We start from the raw sequence: 23877 nt of genomic DNA, 5'->3' as shown, positions 1-23877 counted from the left end.
CCACATTTGTGTTAACATCGGTTTTTTTAAAACCAATATTAACAATTATATGTTAACATCGATTTTTTAAAAATCGATGTTAATAAATTAATCTTAATTACAAGTATGTCATCGCGTTTGTGTTAACATTGATTTTATTGAAAACCGATATTATCCTAGCGATGTTAAATGTATAGTTTTTAGTAGTGAATTACTAGCTAGTGGGCATTAGGTCACCAACCATAGGGAAAATATGCGCTGATATATAATATAATTATAATTATATAATATTTAATGATTTGCTTGCTGCATCTGTAGTTATCAATCTAAATTTCATAGCTGGTTCATTCTCTATAATAAATAATAATTACTCTTTCGTCGTTTCTCCTTTGTCAACACTTGGAATCCAAACTTATATATTGAAGCAAAAAGATGATTTGATAATCACTTTAATTTATTAGCTCGTTTTTTTTTATTATTGATATAGCTCGATATATTTAGAGAGAGAGAGAGAGAGAGAGAGAGAGAGTTTTGAACACTTTAACGTTCTACGTACCCTTGGTCCCATAGGCAACAATTACACGTACAATACATGATGCTTACGATCATCATCATCATCCATTCATTCACGACAATTAATAATGTGATACCCCCGCTAGCTATTTTCTAAAATAATAATATAAGAGAGACCTAAGAAACATATAGGTGAATGGAGAGTATAAATAAACGAGTCCTATTATTTATATAATGAATTCCTTTACAATATTTTTTTATCAATCAGTTTATCTTATATATTCTCTTTTTTTTTGTATAATTATTTTTATAAGAAAATTGTACAAAAACGAATTTTCTAAATAAAATAGATTCTATACAAATTAAGAAAGACAATGGTAAAAATACCAGTCTTCGTTTCTAATTCTTCCACAAGGACTCAAGTCTTTGGGCTCTCTTTTTCTTCACTTCAACGATGCCTTTAAATAAAATATTATCAGCCATTTTAGCTGACACTTGTCGACAAGGGTTCACCCCTAGTACCCTTTTTATATTCATTAAAAATTATCATTGTTGAGATTTTCAATTTATATTTATTCCAATTAAACTAGGTCATGTTATTAAAAAGTCTACATACATAAAATGAGGAAAAGAAATTGAATTCCTTTACCAAAAGTCCTAAGTTTTCTTTTCTGTCGTTCTTGCTCGAGGCAATTACTCTCTCTTTCTCTCTCCCCTCCTCCTTTATATAATCGTAATTATTATCGTCATTCTCATCAAGTTACAATAAACATTGGCTTTACTTGAAACTCAGATCAATTAACAGAGAGAGAGAGAGAGAAGCATAGCAAACATGGGAAGAGCTCCTTGCTGTGACAAAGCTAATGTCAAGAGAGGTCCATGGTCACCTGAAGAAGACACCAGACTCAAATCTTATATTGAAGAGCATGGCACTGGTGGCAACTGGATAGCGTTGCCTCAAAAATTAGGTATATATCTATATTAATTCATCAACCATCATGCACATCAATATAAAATATATCTACAATTTTTTTTTTGTAATTTTAATTAGTAATTAATCTATTTGGTTCCTAATTTTCCTATCTTATTTTAGAACCCAAAATTCTTTATATGTTGGAGTGTTGATTTGTCTTTTGTTGCATGGTGTAGGCCTCAAGAGGTGTGGGAAAAGCTGTCGTCTCAGGTGGCTGAATTATCTTCGTCCAAACATCAAACACGGAAATTTCTCAGAAGAAGAAGACAACATAATTTGCAGCCTCTATGTTACCATTGGAAGCAGGTATATATAAAATTCATTATTCATCACCAAATACCAATAATATTACTAAATCCTCTCCCCCTCTTATTATGCTAAAATTCAACATTCTATTACAGGAATTAAGGATCAAACTATAGATCACTTAATTAATAGCATATACTTAATTTAATTAATACCATATCATAAAGTAACAATTCCATGATTAAGCTATTAGTTGAACATGACTGATAACTCACTAGGGTCGGCCTAGTGGTGGAAGATTAAAGTAATATGCATGAGATCACAAGTTCAAACCTTAGAGATCCTTGTACACAAGTTGAACATGGATGATAAAAATAATATGATTGATGCTTTTTAATATATGCAGGTGGTCTATTATAGCAGCGCAATTACCAGGGCGCACGGATAATGACATAAAGAACTATTGGAACACTAAGCTAAAGAAAAAGCTACTGGGGAAGCAAAGAAAGCTGGAGCAACAAGCTCAAGCTCGCAAAGTTTTTAACCAAAAGCAACAGATCAAGAGAGAGAGTGAAGATTTGATGTTACCTGTTGGAGTTACTACCCGAACTCCTTATTGGCCTGAACAACAATATTCTTGGCCCATTCCAGTGGCAAATAATGCTTCCATCCAATACTCCAATCTCAACAACAATAATCAAACATCATCATTCAGCAAACACTTCCCCAACAACATAGTCACTGCCACCACCATGAATTCACAACACTCATCACGTGACATTTCCTTAACACAAAACCAGTTACATGATTTACACCCCTCCACATTAATGAACATGATAAGCACGGACACGTGTCACACATCAAACGTATTTCAAGGGTTTGTGAACTTTTCCAGTGATTTTCCCTGTGTGAACCAGCAACAAATAGATGGAACAATGCGAGTTTTTTATGGATTGGAAACCATGGACATGGCAACAAATGGTAGCACAAACACTACTTCGACAGAAAGCACTAGTTGGGGAGACATAAACTCTTTGGTTTACTCGCCTTTGTTGGTTTCTGACCACGAAGCTTGTCAACAAAGAATAATAATGCCTCAAGATGTCACTTTTGAGGAATCTAGTTGCTTTGCAATGCAAAGGCAATAACAGCTCCTTAAATGCCGGTTTTGCTATAAATTTTACCGCTATAGCTAACAAAAACAGTATCAAACAAAACCCTAAGGAGTTCACCTTATAGCTTAGAATTTTTCTCCTATTTTTGTTGTTTTTTGTTTTGTCCGAATTGCTTGTAACTTCATATAGTTGCTTAATCATAAATTATACTACACTTGTACTCTGAATTTCTGTTAAGTTTATAGTCTGTCTAATTCAGTTAATTGAATATTATATATGAGAGTGTTGTTCGTGAATTATTATAAACTTTTGATACTTATTTTCAATTTTTAATTATAAAAAATTATCGTTATCCACTGAAGAAGAGTTAGAAAATTCAAAATGGAATATGATTTGTCTAAATGTAAGGCGAAAAGTTTGTGATCAGTTTCTTCCGTAAATAGTGAAGGAATTGTGTCTACCGCAAATTAAGTTGGTCTGAAAACCGTAGCAAATGATCACTGTAGAAAGTTGGAAAGGTGTTTTGACATTTTGGTCATGACTTGCTCGGCTTTAGCAACCAAGGTATCAAAATCTGGCTGCTTTCTTTTATAGTTTTCTTCATGTCTGATTTTAGCAGGCGTACATATGTCATGTGAGTCCAACCAGAAACAATAGAGCATTTAAGTCTCACTGTCCATCAATTGGGATCCTCACATAGAATCTAGGTGATAATAACAAGTTAACAACGCACCTATCCACGAGTTATATTAAAATGTTCTTTTATTAATTACGAAACTAAGAATGGGTTAATCCTCTCGTATTGAATATAAGAAAAAAATTAACTTGTGCTAATTAAAAAAATTACTTAACATTAACATCATTTAAAGAAACATTAAAAATAAAACTTCAATTAAATAAAAGATATTTTAAAAACAGTCTCACTAAATAAAAAAAAAAATTATATTTGACATCAACATTCTAAATTTTTTTATTTTACTTATATTCTAGATGGAAGGAGTACTTAATATGATATATCTTTTAAAAATTAGTATTAATATATTATAGTTTTCCTTATAATATATTCCTTTTTATTTTTGTCATTTATAAACTTCTTGTAAAATGAACTTTGTATAATTTCTCTTTTTTATATTTTACCTATATATATTACAAGTACTAAAACAAAATTTCATTACAAGGAATGTTTAAAAAAATAATTTTATAAGAAAAAAAAGATATATTATTGGAACCAAGATCATATTTAACTTAAAAATTAGTTTAAATTGTCACAATGATATATTTTTAGTTTATTGAAATATACCTAATTTTGTGTTTTGTTCTCAAAAAGTACTTTGATACATTACGAAAACTAATTAAAAGCATATTTAAATTAAAAAATGATGAATCCACTAAAACAAACATATGTTAATGCACATATGACACATCTATTATTGAATTAAGGTGTTTATTGATTATTTAAATTAAATTAAATGTACATTTTTTTTATTAATTCATTACATTAATTAAAAACTCTAATTTTAAGGATTTTTTCTATTTATTTAATGTAACAGTATTATATAATAATGAGTACAACTTAATAACAAAAACATTATTCCCTAAAAAAACATAATACGCCAAACTTATACAATATAAGAACTCATAATATTCCCTTAAAAAAATTCTTAAAATGAATTATAATACAGACAAGTGCTCATTGCTAATTGGATTTGAGGAGAAGGGGCGTTAAACGGCGGCTAATTGTGCTTATAGGTCAAAGCAGCCCACTTAATGAATGAACGATCACAACACATGAGAGTTGTTAAAACTTACATTTCATTCAATCTTACAATATTTAATGTTCACTTCCCTCTTTGGGAGGCAAAGCTTTGGAGCAGACCTTATTTTCCATATTTCTCACTTATGAATTTTTTTAAGTGATAATTTGATACTGAGAGTTTATTTGTCACCATTTAATGCAAACTTCTGGACCACCGGCAAATCTAAATTTCAAACCACTGTCAAACCGATTGTGTCCTCTAATCTTACTACCCTTCAGAGATAAAGTCACGACTAAATAAAGTTCCTTCACTTATTTAACCTCAGCACATCAGGGCGTGTGCGTTCTGATAATATTTTAAAAACTTAAATATATTTTTTATTCTTAATAAATATTTTATTTTTAAATTTATTTTCTAATAAATTTTTATTTTGCGATAAATTTCTAATAAAATAATAATTTTATTTTTAGTCCTTGATATTTGTTTCAGTTCCTAATAAATTAACTAATTTTGTGTTTGTTTCCTGATAAATTAACAAATTTTATTTAGTCTGACTAATAATGAATGAAAATAATTCATTAGAAAGTTTGAGTATCGAATTCACAGTGACTTTGTTTGTACTTAGATTAATACAAACCTAAATTATAAACAATAAATAAAAAATTAATTTAAAATAACAGATAAAGAAAGATAATAGATAAGATAAAGATTTAAAGATAACAATAGAAGATAGAAAAGATAAAATATTTAAATTAAAAGATTATAAAGATAAAGATAAAAATAGAAGAAGAAAAGATAAAATAAGAAAAGTAAAAGACTAAGACAAGATAAAAAAAAGACAAATTCAAAATGTGATAATATTGAGACCTAACGTGCCTTGTTTGCTTAGGATGTATGATTTTTGGATTTTTCTTTATCAATTAAGTGAATTTATCCTACCCACATTTATTCAATTACTTGTCTCTGATGTTTCACGATGACAAGTCTATTTTACATATCTATCTCCCAAATGCATTTGCAAAGATTCAGCAGATAAGATAGCTAATTCTAGATGAGTGCTTTGATGCATGGGCATAACGCAATCATTCTATATCTAACAATGATTTTATTATGACATCTTTTTCTTTTAGTTCCATTAGAAGTTATTCTCTGTCGAGTGCCGAACCCCTAAAACTGATGCATGCATATCTTCTTTATATTTTCAATAAGAGTTACCCTCTATCGGGCACCTAACCCCTAACATAATGTAAAGATGAATAATGCATGAAATATAAATGGAAAAGACAATAAGATAGAGAACAACTGTTGCATTGATAAATATGGAGTACATCATACATCTCTTTGGCTTTTTTTAGGCCTGTCAGGCCCTAACTATGGGTTTAGCCTCTTATGGCCATGAAGACCTTATACTGAAATGAGGGTATAAGAACTGGTGGAAGAGAAGTGATGGAAGAAGGGGATATAGAAAGAAGAATTTCCCTTATTTGAGACACTCACGTTTAGAATGTATTCATTAGAGAGCTCTGAGTCTTCGCGGGTGGTGTTTTCCCTTTGGCTTGACTGCTTTTTTATAGTTGTTGGAGTGGACTTTGGCCTGCGTACTCGCGCTTAGCGCGTTTTGCTCGCTTAGCGCAGGTACCAATTTTCGCGCTTAGGGTGCTACGCGCTGAGCGCGTTGTCATACCCTAATTTCGTCCGGGGACCATTGTTTGTTGGCATGCGACCTTCGCTTGACCGCCTCAAAATGTTTAACACCCATCGTTGTGTAATCCGTAAAGTCTCGCAACATTTTGGAAATCAAAACAAGCATTGTTGCGCAATCCGTAAAGATCCGCAACATTCCAGAAGTCAAAAAGAGCATTGTTGCGTAATCCGTAAAGTCCCGCAACATTTCGAAAGTCAAAAAGAGTATTGTTGCGTAATCCATAAAGTTTCGAGATGTTTCGGGAAGAAACAGGGCAAAAACACGAAAATGGGAGTGTATTTAGCAAAGTGGGGGTGTGTAAATAAACGGAAGTGTATTTCGCAAAGGGGGTGAACTTATCAAGATCCTCCACGTTTTGTTGAAAAATGGTTTCTGGGGCTTCCGTAATGCTTCCGTAAAATTTTTAAAAAACCTTGGGTAAACATATTTCACTTAATATTGATGAAATGGAAGAGGAAAAAGAGAGAAATCAAGTCCTATATGCTTCCGTAAGGCTACCGTAATGCTTCCGTAAAATTCCCATAACCCTAAATAAGCATATTTCACTTAATATGGGTGAGAAGGAAGAGAAAAAAGAAGAAATTAAAGTCCTAAATGCTTTCGTAAGGCTTCCTTAATTTTTTTGTAAATTACGAAAGAAGGGGGTGAACTTATCAAGATGGTGGTGCAAATAGCAATTTTCGAATTTTCAAATTTGGGCCTTCCAGAATATTTTGGAAACTGGGTTACTTAAGGAGGAAGCAATATATCCAGCTCGCTGGGGCGAGCTTGGCGGCATCCTCCTTCCACCTTTTCTTATAAATAGGCGAAGGGAGACTGTTCCAAATGGTCCCTAACCCCCTTGGCTATACACTTCAGCTATTTTGGGTGAAAAATAATTTCCGTGAAGAAAATCCAAGCCGAGGTGTTTTCGTAACGCTTCCAAGACGTTTCCGTGAGTAAATCCATGAAAGTTTTCCGTCGTTCTTCATCCGTTCTTCGTTCGTTCTTCGTTCTTCAACAAGTAAGTTTTCGAATCTGAGACTTTCAATTCATTTCTTGTTTTGTTGGCTTTCATCTTTATTTCATTCACTTTCGGTTTTCTTTTCTTCCGTCTTTAACGAGCTTTTAACCGTTTATTTAAGCCGTTTTCTCACCTAATAAATGATAAAATGAATTTCAACCGATCGTTTACGTTGTAATCTCGTTTAATCACTGTTAAAGCAAAATCTAACCGACCATTCACACTGTAACCACGATTAAACCAAAAAAAAGAAAAATAATAATAAAATAATCAAAATATCTTAAAAAAATAATAATAAAATAATCAAAATATCTTTGAATAAAATAATCAAAAAAATCAATTTGATGTTTTTCTTTGAAAGTTTCCTTGAATGAATTGACTAATAACCAAAGTGAAACTAAAGCTAAAATCAACTCACAAATCAAGCTTTATCCGCAAAAATCACTAAAAACCGTTTTAAGGTCCAACGCCTTAAATGCTCCTCTTTGCTTTTATCGGTTAACATGGACCGTTCAAAAGCATAAAATCAACATGTAACTTTACCGTTTTTGCAAGAACTACGTAGGTCTGAGTTTCTCATCGCAATTGAGGATACGTAGGAGCAAAAGCCCCGCTTTTGTTGACCACCCCAAGAGATCGTTAATGGTCCAACATCTTAACGTTTCTCTCCTTTCAAAAACAAGAGATCGTTAATGGTCCAACGCCTTAACATTTCTCTCCTTTCCAAAAATCAAAAGATCGTTTAATGGTCCAACGCCTTAAATGACTTTTGTTCGGTTAAAATCGATCTTGCGGAAAAAGATCAAAACAACTTAACCAACGTTTAGTTCTAAAAGAACTACGTATGTCTGATTTCCTCATCGTAATTGAGGATACATAGGAGCGAGGGAAACACCCTTGTCGACCACAAAAAGATAAAAAAAAATACAAAAAACATAAAAAGCATAAAAACACAAAAAGACATAAAAAAGGGGAAAATAAAACATTTCGAAGTCATATTTGCACACTTGATTAAAGGTTGTCGTCCCTTGTGACGGACGCGTGGAGTGTTAATACCTTCCTCGTGCGTAAAAACAACTCCCGAACCTTTCAGGATTAAAGTTCGTAGACCACACCTTTTCGATTTTTTTTTACGTTTTCCTCGAATAAACGTTGGTGGCAACTCCGCGCGCCTTCCTTTCTTGGAAGATGCACCCGTGAGCCCCGCGTCGCCCTCCCGACGAAGGGTAGGTTGCGACACGCGTCTTGGGCTGGGCCTGATGGTCAAACCTTCATCTTTTTTCTTATTTTCTGCATCTTTTTGCTTTTAATTCCTCCATTTTTTATATCTGAAGCCATAAACAAAAAACATCAATTCCTAACAATTAAGCATGGATAACTGCTAAATAATTATTTTTAAAGACAATTTTGCTTTATTTTTCGTTATACACAACATAATTATTTAGCAGTTATAAGAGTATAAACAAAATTTGTCAATTTATCATGGACTAAATAGTTGTTGTTTTATTAGAGACTCAACACAGAATAAAAATTTATTAAAGAATAAAAAAAAATCTAATATTTATTAGAGATAAAAAAAATATATATTTAAGTTTGTTGGATCAAGTGTCCTCGGAATAATTAAGAAGGGGGCAGTTAAATTAATTATTAATGTGTCTTGACTAATTAAAATTTATCTTTCTTAATATTACTAGATTCAATTAGGCTTTACTACTAAGTTATGAGAAAGTAAAGAACAGAACAAATAACTTAGACAAAAGTAAAGCAGAAATAAAAAGTGCACAGCGAAAAAGTAAAGAGTGTAGGGAAGAAGAAAGCAAACACAAGATTTATACTGGTTCGGCCACAACCCGTGCCTACGTCCAGTCCCCAAGCAACACACGGTTCTTGAGATTTCCAATAACCTTGTAAAATCCTTTACAAGAAAAGAGCTACAAAGGATGTACCCTCCCTTGTTCTCTTTGAACAACCAAGTAGATGTACCCTCTACTTAAAGTGAAGCACAAAGGATGTACCCTCCCTTGTGTTCACTATTACAACCAAGAAGCTACCCGCTTCTTACACAGAATTCTCAGATGGTTAGTTCTTTGAATCCAGTGTTTGGGCAAAGAATTCTCATACGATTAGTTCTTTGAATTCTTTGTTTGGGAAATCAAAAGAATTCTCAGACGATTAGTTCTTTGAATTCTTTTGGCAGGAGGGAGAAGGAATGAATCAAAAGAATACTACAAGTTTTTGACCAATGAACTTTTCTTGACAAAGAAAGTATTGAACAAAAACTCTTAGAAAGATGATGAGAAGTGAATCAGAAAAAATCTCTTTTTGAATGAAAGGAATCTATTTTTTTTTAAAAATTCGTGCCATGGTCACATATTTATAGCCATTTGATGGCTCTTGAAAAACCAAGTTAAAAGTTGTGACTCTTGGCAATTTCTTCAAAACTAGTTACTTTAAAAGTTGTAACTCTCTTGAAAACTAGTCACTTTAAAAGTTGTGACTCTTTTGAAAACTAATCACTTTAAAAGTTGTGACTCTTTGAAAAACATTCAGAAACTAGTCACTTTAAAAATTGTGACTTTTGGCAATTTATTTTTCAAAATCAGTCACTGGTAATCGATTATCATTATTGTGTAATCAATTACACATCAACGGATGTGACTCTTCATGTTTAAATTTAAAAATCAAAACGTTTAGAAACACTGGTAATTGATTACAAATGTTGTTTAATCGATTACACAAGTTTGAAAATGTTTTATTACAAGTTGTGACTCTTGAAATTTGAAATCAAATGTTTAAAAACATTGATAATCGATTACATGCCCATGGTAATCGATTACTACTTTGTAAAATAGTTATAAAACTGTTTGGGCTTCCGGTAATCGATTACTGCCTTCTGGTAATCGATTACCAGAGAGTAAAAACTCTGGTAAAAGATTTTTTTAAAGAAAAATCTTTTTGACAAATTGTGCTATTCAATCTTTTCTTTTGAAAAAATCTTTTGATACTTATCTTAATGTTTTTCTTGAAGTTCTTGCATATCTTAAGTCTTCTCTTGAATCTTGATTCTTGATTGAACGACTCTTTGATTCTTGAAACTTGTTTGACTCTTGATTCTTGACTTGAGTCTTTGACATCATCAAAATAAACTTGGAAAGCTTTGCTTCCACAAAATCTATCTTAAAATATGACTTGAGCTTGGTTAGGTTGGTCAAGATTCGAGTTCTGATTAATAAATTTCTAAGCAAACATTTATAGCAAAGAAAATAAGATAGTGAAACTTTTATTATAGTTTTATCATGCAACTTCTCCAAAAATTGAGTATGAAAAATGATTTTTGTTTAGGCATAGATCATCCCTAGGATTAGAAGACATAGCCAGATTCAAATGTATGTGTGTAATATTCTAATGCTTCTTAGGTTAGATGTTAGGTTATATAATCTTCTGGTGTGGTGGAATACACCCTCGATATTCTTGGGGTTGTTTCCTCACTATTAGAAATAGGGTTTTAACATTGATTATTAAGGACTTTTAACATCGGTTATTAACCGATGTTGAAAGTACCGACGTTGAAAATAATACTGTTAACATCAATTTTCCAAAACCGATGTTAACATAAAAATGACAACATCGATTTTTTAAAAACCGATGTTATATAGTAAGAAATATAAAAAAAAGTTATATATCTTCATATCATCATCGATTTTGGTGGCAGATAGCCAACAACATCAGTTTTTGGTAAAAATCGTTGTTGTTTTGGGATAACCGACATCGGTTTTTGGTAAAAAAATCGATGTTGTATATTCAACAACAACATCATTTTTATAGAAATCGATGTTGTGAGTGAAGATTAACATCGGTAAACCGATGTTAATATATACATACAACATCAGTTTTTACTAAAAATCGATATTATTTTTTGGATTTTTTTAATGTGTTGCCTGTTTTTTTAATAACCCCGAATTAACTTGCAAATTTAAAAGCAGAACCACAATAGAGATAATTTTTAGTCTATTTTCAGAAATATTTTGGCAGAAATTCCAAAAAAAATTAAATATTTACTATGAATTAAAAGAATATATAATGTGCATATAAAATGAATTGAATTGTAAAAAATGTAAATTAGCTAAACTACAATTCCAAAATTACTTAAACACTAATTGTTTCATTTTTAACTTTCAAATAATAGGTTGCCCACTGGATGCGAAGTGCCTTCAATCTCTTTGGTTCCAATGGTCTAGCATCATTGAAATGTTGCATGATATAATAAAACATAAGTTAATAATATATAATATCAATCATAACAAAATGAAATATGTTTGAATCAAATAATTACTGTTTTCCCAATTATTCTTGAAACTTCCTAAGATTATAGTTGACATCCAGTGCACGACGTAATACCCACACTCAGTGCTTCCTTTTTGTCTATTACACTAAATACATTATGAAATTTAGATATTGAATGTTAAGTACAAATTAGTCTACACAGTATTAAAATATAACTAGAAGCATTGTTTAAATGACTTACTTTAATAACAATCCACCTAGCAGCAGCCTTGGATTTTGGGGAGTATCGTTAAGTCCTTTCAAAGCACTATTCAATACAAACATGGATGTGTATTGTACAATTAAAATATTGATGTTCCCGACTAATGTTAATGCAAATGTATTAAAAAATAGAACCGACCGATTAATTATTCCTTTGAGGTAGTTGTCTGACCTATTATGCAACGAACAAAATCAAATGACAACATTTTCCTTAGGCAAAATGATGATCATTTGCCAATGTTCACTGCAGTGGAGAACAATATAAGTTATTATACATTATTTAAATTCATTTGTTCAGTTTAACTTACCCATTCAAGTAGGCTTCAATGTACACATCCCTCTTTGAATTCTGCATCCAATTCTTAATATAACTTTTTTATTCAAATTGTGATTGTCCAGATCTCTGTATGGACTGTGGCTCGAGGAATCCATACATATCGACATTCCCCGCTCGTATACTTTTCTCATTCATATGCCTATTGTTGTTAAAAAAGTAAATTATGCATGAATTTAAAACAATAAGTTAGGCAATAAACAATAATGTAAACTGACTTACAGAATCCATAACTTTATAACAAAGATGCTGAGACATTGACCACCGTGTGCTATTTCAGACATATCTTCATGTTTTATGTACAAGGGAAAGTTGTCATTAAACACCCTAAACACGGTAGCATCCCACATAAGCTGCAACAACTTCAGAAAAAACTGTGGGATGGTCAATGTCATCAGATATAGGGGATCATCGACATCATGATCCGGCCTATCTACAGGTTCCACCGGTCCCACAACTCTTTGTTTATCCAACACAGTTAATTAACATAATTTAATTACGGTGAACACTTTAATTGAAAAAACGCATTTAATGACAGTGAAATACCTGTTCTAATAAACGCTTGGCAAGATGTGTCAGCCAAGCAATGAAGGTGTTAAGTGTCTGCCCTACTAACTTAACCTCTTCAGTGGGTACAAGAATGGGAGCATCTTCATCTCTAACTTCCTCAACACCAACCTTGATCATGGCGTAAAGGGATGTTGTGAATGGTTGTTGACCCCTAATAAAGTCTTCCTAGGGCAACTAGGCGGGGAGGATTTTTTGCAATGTACAACCCGCATTTCTCTGAGTCACCTATGTCTGGATTGTTCCCTGAGGGATCAACATAACTCTCCTTTGTGCTGACATGACAAGCTAAAGGACAAACGTCAGGTTCAGAAGGCAGTACGAGTCCCTGTGATTGCATCTGCGATTGAAATTAGGATTGCATCTGGCTGAAGGACAACATTAGTTGTTGAGTCACTTTTTCTGAGATCGACATGATTTTTTGCGTCAGCTACTCTAGGTCTTCGGGAGCCATGGATGAAGATGTGCGGGAGGTCCTTAGAGCCGATACAAAGTATTGCTTGATCGTGACACCAGCTCTAGCAGCACGCACACGACCAGGGTGTTCTGGTCGCCCAATGGCAGCAATCAGTACATCCTGACAAAGGAACCCTGTGAGGCCTGCTCCTTCAAGGAATCCTATAATGAACACATTTATTCGTTTACTCAATCAAAAAATAAACATAAATAATTGCAATTCACAATTGAAAGTGACTTACAATCTTGTCAGCAATTTCTTTAATTGTCTCAGAAGTCATTTGCCCAGCTTTCTTGGTGCGGTTCATCTTCCACTTCACGTGTCGTCTGATGGGAGATAGAGGATCAATGACAGTGTGAGTGCTTCCAGATTTAGCAGCCTTTGCAAGTTGTTTCTTTTTCTTCTCCTCTAACAACTTGTTTTCTAGAAATTCATAACCCCCACAAGACAACATGTGAGGGGCACTGTTTTGTTTCCAGATGGCCTATGCCTTTTTTCGCACATCCTGTAAAAATTAAAGATTATCGAAAATTATCATCACTGAAAATGATAAGTAAATTTAAAGTTTAAAATAATGAAAATCACAAAGTTACCTCCCACGAAGGGTCTCTGCAACTCTGACAAAATTGGGCCCACTTCTCCTTGCTAATGTCGTACTTTTCGCATACAGTGTCATCGACACTGTCCTTGTCGACTGCAAGTGCTCATTTCGATGTCAAATCAAACTTAAACTATCTCCACCACTCCCCCACAGTCTGAAGTATTTTCTTTTTTTTTTCCTCAGATAAGATGCTTCAGGGATATCAAATTCAGCCTGACAAACGAAAAATTACATTTTATTGTTGCTAAATTACAATTTTATTATTAATCAATAAAATGCAACATTTAACTAAAATACATGAATATCCTCCCATATCAAATCCTTCTGAGCAGCAGGGACTTGCTTCCAATTCTCGTATGTAACATCCACTTTATCACGAGCGACGATCCTCAAATATGTTCTTAACTTCTTTCTGTGGGGACCGTCGACTTTCTCGATCTCAGGATCCACATGTATTAGGGATCTCTCTGCCCCAACTGGTCTAGTCGACAATGATCTTAGATGTGTGGCTTTTCTTGTTCGCTTTAAGGTAGATGGCGAATGTGATGCTGCACCAGTAGGAGAAGGAGAGCTAGGTGGTGTAGCCATTTGCTTGTAAAGAAAAGAACATTAATTTTCAACATTATCACAAAACTCAATAACTTATGTAATTGAATGGACTGAAATGAAGTATATAAGAAAAAAATTACATTAGACGATGTTAATTAATTTTCCTTCATCATGATCATTATGATTAACATGAACGTCGTCAGCTTCTTCTTTTCCGATGACATTAGGCGACATTTGTGTGGACAAAGGACTAACATAAGTATCAATGTATGAATCATCATCTTCAACATTAACACCAATTGTTTTCCCATGTAGAACCACTGACCACCTTTCACCACAAGGGTTTTGAACATAAAATACCTCTTTAGCTTGTTCTGCCATCATGAAAGAGTCATTCTGGTAAGCAAGTTTCTTTAGATCTACCAACATAAATCCTACAGCATCGGTCCGCACAATGGTATTGCTGTCAACCCACTTACATTTGAAAACAAATAGTAAATTTGACATAGTTAAGCTTCCAAATTTCTTCAATGAAACCAAAGTAACGGATGGAAGTTACACTGGGATTGTCATCATTTACACTAGCGAAGTGTTGAGATTCAGCCCTAAGGGTAACCCCACTATTTTGCATTGTACTTTTTTCGTCTTGTGCTTTTGTGTAAAATGAATACTTGTTTATATTGTATCCTTGCCAACTTATAACATTTCTTTTAGGCCCATCTACTAGCTTTCTTAACGTTTCAGAAGCATTACCATCAGCAATGATTGTATTTTTGAACCAATCTAGGAAAGTCTTGTTATACTCTTTCAAGACCCTGTTCTTCGACATTTTTGGATTACTTTCCATCACTGAACCTTTGTGGCGAAATATGTATGGCAAAACTTGATTACTGTTATTCAATACATACAAATGAGCTTGTTGCAAATCTTCTATAATTAGAGTGATAACATGCAGTCCTCTTGAACCTATACCTCCCACTCTTTTGCCATGTCGAGACTCGGGAAGCCCAACATGTTTTGCTTTTTCAATGTACTCTAAACAAAATTCAATGGCTTCTTCTACAATGTACCTTTCCACAATAGATGCTTTCGGACGGTGTAGATTCTTGGTATACCCTTTTAAGATATTCATGCATCGCTCAACTGGGTACATCCATCACAAATAAACAAGACCACAACATTTGATTTCTTTGACCAAATGAAAAATTAAGTGAACCATGATGTCGAAGAAAACAAGAGGAAAATACATCTCCAACTGAAGCAATATAATATTAGCTTCGTTTTCCAGCTCATCTAACTTGATAGGATCAAGGACTATGCTACATATGGCATTAAAGAATAAGCACAACCGAGTTATGGCAAGCCTGACTTTGTTAGGCATAATGTCTCGTATGGCCATGGTTAACAATTGTTGCATCAAGACGTGACAACCGTGAGACTTTAAGCCTACCAATTTAAGATCTTTCAACTGTAGAAGACTCTTAATATTTGAAAAGTATCCTTGTGGGACTTTGACACGGCACAGACACTGACAAAAACTCATCTTTTCCTTCTGGACAAAGTATGACAAGCTAAAGGCAAGTATATTTTTTTACCATTAGACTTTGAATGTAACTGCGCTCGTATACCCATCTCAGCTAGATCATGACGAGTATTCAAACCATCTTTCGTCTTGCCTTGAATGTTAAAGAACGTCCCAATGACACTATCACATACATTTTTCTCTACATGCTTAACATTAATACAATGTCTAACATCTAGATCAGACCAGTATGGAAGATCAAACAAAATTTACCTTTTCTTCCATATGCAAGTCTTACTTTTTTCCTTCTTTTGGGTATTTCCAAATATAGTATTCAGGTGTTGAACCCGTTGAAAGATCCGGTCACCAGTTAACGGTATCGATGCACTTTGATGCTCTTGACTTCCATTAAATGTTTTCTTCAATCACCGTTAAGAGTAATGAGGTTTTAGAAACCGTCGTTGCCTAGTGTATACTATTTTTCTACCGCCGGATGGGGCATGCATGATGGCCCTTAACACTGTACCCGCTCAAATTACCATATGTTGGAAAGTCATTATTGATAAAAAAAAAAGCATTGTACGCAAATTAAAAGTCTCATTTCAAAATGCATCAAACACTAAAACCCCTTCGTCCCACAACTTTGTCAAGTCTTCAATCAAGGGACTGAGGTAACCATCGATGTCATTTCCTAACTGTCTTGGGCTCGATATCATCATAGACAACATCATGTATTTTTGCTTCATGCACAAAAAAGGAGGAAAATTGTAAATTACTAGTAAAACTGGCCATGAACTGTGTTGAGTTCTTAAACAGCTATATGGATTCATTTCATCGGTGGCTAGTCTAAGCCTAAGATTTCTTGCCTCTTTGCCGAAATCCTGATACAAATGATCAATCTTCTTCCATTGGGAGGAATCAGCCGGATGACGGAGCAATCCATCACAGTTTCTTCCATTTGCATGCCATGTAAGGTCTTTTGCATCGTCTCCATTAGCAAACAGACGCTTAAACCTTGGAATGATGGGAAGATACCATAACACCTTCGCTGGGGGGCCCTTCTTTGAGTTTTTGTCACTACTACACTCGTTATCATCCTTCACTTTGTACCGTGATACCCCACACCTAGGGCATTTGTACATTTCTTGAAACTCATGTCTGTATAGTATGCAATCGTTAGGGCAAGCATGAATCTTTTGATACTTCATACCCATCAGACACAGTATCTTCTTGGCCTGATAGTAACTTTTTGGCAACATGTTTTCCTCTAGAAGCATATCATGCACTACTTGAAACAGTGAACTAAAGCTTTTATCACTCCATCCATATTTGGCCTTCACATTAACTAGACTTAACACCGCTGACAACAGCGTCAAGGAATTATTGCACTCCGGATACAAAGGCTTCTTTAAATCAGTTTGCAATGTATCATACATAGGGGCATGTGCTTCCTGAAAATACTCTTGTCCAAGATCATGAATCATATCCTCTAAGAGATCTCCCATTTCTACATCAAATGGTTCAAATTAGGATCCCCTCTGCATGTCTATCAATTCACCATGCCATATCCACATTGTATAATTCTTCTTAATCCCATCACATAACATATGCTCCCATATGTCATCCAGTATTTCTCGACTCCCATTCAAACAATTTATACAAGAACAAAAAAAATCTTCGTCCCCATCCGGTCGACTTCTTTCAGAAGCAAATTGCAAGAACTCTTCCACGCCTTCCTCACATGCAGGGCTCATGCGACTTTCATTCATCCAATTTTGATCCATCTAAATAATAACTCAGTGATACTCACAAAGTTATTTGATGCATGAAAATCTCACTTTTTTTTATTATAGGTGTGGCCTTATCTCATTCAGGAAGACATTTTTTTATGGTAGCTTCATACGTCAAGGTTAAGTCTATTTTGTTAAATTTGACGAAATTTCAGCAGCATTTTGCATTGATCTCCAAGTACACGACATGAAAGCAGTGACATTAATTCCTCAATAATCAAGTATGTACTCATAGAACAACTAGAAATGCATTTTACCGAAATTTCATCAAATTCAACAAAATAATCTTAACCTTAACGCATGAATCTACCATAAAAATATGAGCCTCCCCAAACTGTCCAAATGGACAATTCAAGATTCAATACAATGATTAATGCAAACTGTCCGCAAGAATCATTGTATTCAATCTCAAATGGGAATCTAAGGTTCACTCATGATGAACATAATTTGTATAACAGACATCAATTCTCATTAATGGCAGTGAACAAGTAATAAAAACATTGGTAACAAACAACAACATCAAAAGTTTACCAAAAACATTTGTACCTGTGATGATGAGCAGCATGATCCAAAAAGAGAGCAACAATCCAATAAAGAACTCAATCACCACCTACATCAATCATCATTCCCAAAAACATTAGATATAAAACTTCCCCACCTACATCAATCATCAACCATATTGCTAACATGTGACATACAAAAGTTGATTGACAAACTTACCAACAATTCAAGCAACAAACTAGTGTGAAGCTGGGTTAGAGTGGGAGCAAGGAAGTCAAAGCTCAACAGAAAACCAAGCAAGTCAAGACACCCCAAATATGCTAGAAACAGTGAAATCAACAACTTTGATCAGAAACTCAGAATTAACAATCAAAAGAACTAACAAATAGATAGTAATATCTAACAGTTTCAATCATCCAAGGATTATTATTATGTTAAATTTAATCGATATGCATGTGAAACACAACGCAAATTAAAAAATGAAATGAAAGTATGAGTCTTTATGTTTCAAAATGACTTGTAATTCAGTTGAAAATATATATTGAATTTGTGGGAGAGAATTTGAGTTTGATTATTATAAAATATACTTTTGAAAAGAGAAGATGAACTTTAAGTATGTCAAACTTACAAAAGATGAACATAGTTATGATGAACATAGTTATGATTTGTGGTTGTGAAGCACAAAACAAAAGCATAAAACTTAGAGAAATTTTATCTAAAATTGTTGCAAGATGTAGAGCTGTTCAAATGTATAATTCAATGGTTATAGGTATATAATGATATATCTTTATATCTTGGCAGCTTGTTACAGCAAATCACATGCAAACATCTTGGCCTAACAAATCATTATCGGCTAAGAAACTTAGACAAAGTCTCCCTAAAAAAGAATTACTGCATATAAATAAATGGATGGCTTACTATACAAGCCTGTAGCATAGTTATGAAACCAATAGTTTGAAAACAGGATGCTAAACTGGTTTAGGCTACAAGAAGCAAGTTTTAACCACTATGCTACACAAGTCAGTAGCATAGTTATGAAACCAGTAATTTGAAAATAGGATGCTAAACTGATTTAGGCTACAAGAAGCAAGTTTTAACCACTATACCACATTTGTTTTTTTTTTTGTTAAATAGACGCATATTATAATATATATTACTTTAACTCAATTTAATATATTTTCTATAGCTAACAACATTTAATATTATATATCAGAAAAATGAGAGTTATCCCAAGCAAAAATCCATGACATTGCATCTTTAACTTCTCTGACTATAAAACAAACTTAAAGAATCCCGAGACCTATATCTAACAATAAAAGCCAATGCACAACACTACTAAAATGTGAGTGAGGTACGTGAGAGTGTGGGTAAGAGAATGTGATCTGATCGTATATCACAAAATTAATTAACTTCCATAATTAGTTTAAGCAAGAATTGTAACACTTTCACTAATTAATTTTTTACATGTACTATCAACTTGTAACAAGAAAAATGTATCATCGACTAATTAAGTTTTGGAACTTCACTTTCGAAGAGCGGGCAATTTAAAAAAAATTGCAAAAACATAAAGAGGAGTGTATTGGTAGAAAAAGGGATATGAATAGCAATTGTCTTGTATAAGTATTCTTTGTATAACATAATTTTATAAAAATTATGTTATTTCTTTTAACACATCAAGCATCAGTCTTATTATCTCATACTTTTCTCTTATGTTTTTATATTTATCTTATCATTCTATATATCTGTATACAATATTGTTCAATGAACATAACTTTCTAGATCTTCTTAATTTCTTTGAAAAATGTAGATCCTCGGTTAACGAGGTGTGCCAACTACCAATGAACACCTCTCCGCATAGCCGAGTACTATGGGGCTCTAAGTTTGTATGCATGCAAATGCTTGGAATAAGGATTTGACACGCAAAGGCACCACTTCAAGTTTGACCATGGAAGAACCAACACCAACAAAAGACAAAGAGGAAGGTGGCTATGAATTCAACGATGAGGGCCTGAATGCAGTCTAGCTGAGTGGCCTCACAGGTGCTTCCAAGTGCGATTTTGGCCATGGCTCCTTTGCTCAATTGCAAAATTAATCGATGACCAAAATTACTTGGTTCCCACATTGAACATATGTGGTACCATATGTTGCCAATTTATATGCAATAATGCAAAGAAAAAAGCATATTCATAATAACCTTTCACATCTCAGAAATGCAAGTGGACTTCAATGCTATTGGACACCCCCGTTGACTAATAGCTTTATACGCTAACAAAAAGGATGTTGATAATTATATCCATCCTTTCATGACTCACAACTTACAAGTGCAAGTGACTTGAATGCTACTAGCTAGTTTTGCACATGGTGTTCAGCCCTTTGATAATTATAGCAGCTGTGATGAGAAATCAAAACAAACAACACAAGAAAACAAATATGTAAGTTCTTCCACATAATATACTATCACCTATTGCTGCTTAGAGAATATTTTAGAGCCAGAGGCTGAAACTTCCCAAAACGTTATGTAGGGGAGAATTAAAAGTAACAACTCCAACTGCAAGGTGCAACGTAAATTATTTGCTACAACACCTCATAGAAATCCTCCTAGTCCTAAACTCAGAAAGCCATTGATCAGGATGACAATTTCAAAAGAAAATCGCAAATGATGCAACGAAAAATTGTAAGGCCTCGGAGGTAAGTAATAAATCAAATTGCGACACACGTTGTGTTTACATTGAGTATGTTTGATTATAATATAATGGAAGTTTCTATTGCACAGTGCTTTGCCAAGGAAGAAAGAAAAAGCTGTCCTTGCAACAAAACTTAGTGTTATTATTGAAAAGTCATAAGATATTATGAAGCCAAAGGAAACAAAGGCACGTAAAACTAGCTAGTAGCATTCAGGTCACTTGCACTTTTTTCTTGTTGCTTTTTAAGAACAAACATAGACCCATTGTTCCAAATTGCATACCACATCACGCTATACAGTTGCAACATTTTAGATGCATGAAGACAGAGGAAACACACGGTACAAAGTTGCAACATTTTAGATGCATGAAGACAGAGGAAACACACGGTACAAAGGAACCATGAACACAGAGGAAACACAAAAATAGCAAAACAACCCAATAACAAAAAGTGAGAACGAAGAGGAACCATGAAGACATGAAGCTTACCTCGACACCAACAACAATAGTGACAGCGAGACTGGCTGCAAGTGGGAGTGAGAACAAAGAGTCACTACATGAAGAGTTAGTGACGGAGAGGAACACCTATGTGGAGGCACGACACTCAGAGTTGCGATGAAGACGATGGCACGGGCAACACCAGAGTTGCGGCAGAGACGAAGATATGCAACAGACGTGAGTGAATTAGGGTGTGGAGCTAATAATATTTTAAAAAATCGAGTTCATTAGCATCAGTTTTCTAAAAAAAACGATGTTAACTTATCATTTACCAACATCGGTTTGTCAAAAAACCGATGTTAAGGAAGTGATGTTAATATTAATATCAGTTTTTTTAAAAAAATCAATGTTAACTTATTATTTTCCAACATCGGATTTTTGAAAAACGAACATTATCGAAGTGATGTTAATATCGGTTTTTTAAAAAAATGATGTTAATCTACTGTTTTAACATCAGTTATTTGAAAAATCGATGTTAAGAAAGTTACGTTATTTACCATTATGTCACCATGTTTTTGTTATCATCTGTTTTATCAAAAACTGATGTCAACTTAGCGATGTTAAATTTATATTTTGTAGTAGTGCCTTTATCATGTAGTTGCTGCCCAATATTTTTGGATACATATTCTAACTAGTTAAATCATAAGTGATGACGTGACCTTGTGATATGATCAGAGTTGTGATCATTGTTGCTCTAGCGAACTCGATTGACACCTAGACAAAGGATCGATATACGATCGAAAGGGTAAATCACACCTCAATTTAAATGTGATAGCACAAAAAGACTAAAAAATAGGACTTGGTTGGTATACAATTGGGAGGATGCATAATCCTTCATCCTCAAGCTTTACAGTGAGAAGATGATAAAAAAAATCGTGACTTAGTTGACATATGACAAAAAAGAGTATAATTTTAAATTTTGAAAGAAAATATTTGTTTCCTCTTTCAATAAATATTTTTTTAAAAGTTGAATTGAATGGAGCTTTTAAGTATTGTTGATCCCAATAGCTATGGAATTACCTGTCGAACCTTGGTAAAAGTGAAAGATAATGCTAATTAGTGTCTTGAGGGTATTAGTTAAAGAACTTAAAAGTAGAAATATTATTATTGGGAGAAAAAAAAATTGTGTTACTCATTATCTTTTTACGTTTTCTATTATTTATACAATAAATATTTTCTTAATTAATATCCTAAAAACATTAATTAGTATGATCAAAATAAAATACAGATTCATAAGACCATCTAATACATTGAGTAGACAAACAAATCCCTAATAAATGTTTGATAGTCTACAATCTCACCCACTGATAAAACTCTATTATTGCACCATCATTCTTACAACCCATCGGATTTAGATAATTAGACATCTTCATCTTTCAGGGATTAAGCCGGTCTTAAATTCTTAATTAATTAGAGCACTTCCTTTAAGTAGCTTGGGCTTGGTCCTTTTACATGAACAAAATTTAGGTCCCATTACTTTAACTATTTTCTATTTTATTTTTATAAAAATAGAATTGATAATCAAATACAGTTTAATTTATTAATTTTTGGAAAACCTTTTCTTTTTTAAAATATTTCCCAAATCAACTCAGGATTAAAAAAAGGAAGTTATTTTGAGTGTTTTTTTTAATACTAATTGAAAATGTTCTTGACTGAAAATACAGTACTTTTTATTCCTAACTTTTTTAATTTTACTCTCAATAAATTAATTTTATGCATTTCACTCCAATTATTAAGAAACTTATAAATTTTACTCTATTATTTTAATTTATTCCTAGCATAATTATGCTTTTTACTCTCAATTTTTTTTTATTTTTTTGGTAATTTTTGCACCCAATTTATTTAATTTTAAAAAAAATCTTATTCCTAATTTTTTTTTGACAAATTTTACCTCTTACTGTTGCGCTTATTATTAATAGGTAAATGACGGATGGTAAAATTTATAATTTTTTTAAAAATTGATGATAAAATATGTTAAATTAAAAAATTACAGATAGAATTCGCTAAAAATTAAAGATAAAAACTACAATTAAACCTTGAAAATACGATGGCGTAATGTAATTTTAATATAACACTTTCTTCCTAGCTCTTTCTTGCGGCTTCTTTCTCCTTAGGTTCATTTCTTCTCTTTTATTTGATAAAACTTGCTTCTTTCTGGTCAGTCCACTGTCCATAGTCGCAGGTTTGAAGAATAAATTTTGCCTCTCTGTGTGCTCTGTCTCTCGCATACATTGGAGACTTTTTATGATAGATTATTTGGCATTTGGGTCCTTGTTAGTGTTCTTTTATATAAAAATTATTAATCACAAAAATTTCACTGAACATATTCATGCTTTACGTAACTAAATGTTTAAAGAAATCTTTAAGATATTAGTTAGTTTATACTTATTATTTTTCTTTTTGTGATGGTTACAATTAATATATACCAATTTGTTACGTAATATTACTTAATATCTTTGTTACGTAATTAATATATACTAAAGATAATTATACTTAATATTACTTTTTAAAGTTTTTTCATCAAAAATTGGTTAAACCAAA

At 33.0% G+C, this 23877-nt stretch overlaps 1 protein-coding gene across 1 annotated transcript; it reads left to right on the top strand.

Annotated features, from left to right (window-relative positions):
- Nucleotides 1–1137: 1137 nt before the first annotated feature.
- Nucleotides 1138–3113, top strand: LOC100792374 (transcription factor RAX3). The gene is made up of 3 exons (XM_003525831.5): nucleotides 1138–1460; nucleotides 1642–1771; nucleotides 2118–3113. Exons 1-3 carry the CDS (start codon nucleotides 1325–1327, stop codon nucleotides 2857–2859), a joined length of 1008 nt encoding a protein of 335 aa, XP_003525879.1. The 5' UTR covers nucleotides 1138–1324; the 3' UTR covers nucleotides 2860–3113.
- The last annotated feature ends 20764 nt before the right edge of the window (nucleotides 3114–23877 follow it).

This window comes from Glycine max, chromosome 5 (assembly GCF_000004515.6).
Source record: "Glycine max cultivar Williams 82 chromosome 5, Glycine_max_v4.0, whole genome shotgun sequence".
NCBI classification, from domain to species: Eukaryota; Viridiplantae; Streptophyta; class Magnoliopsida; order Fabales; family Fabaceae; genus Glycine; species Glycine max.
Note: the sequence above shows the minus strand (reverse complement) of the source record. Positions and strands in the feature narration are given on the sequence as shown.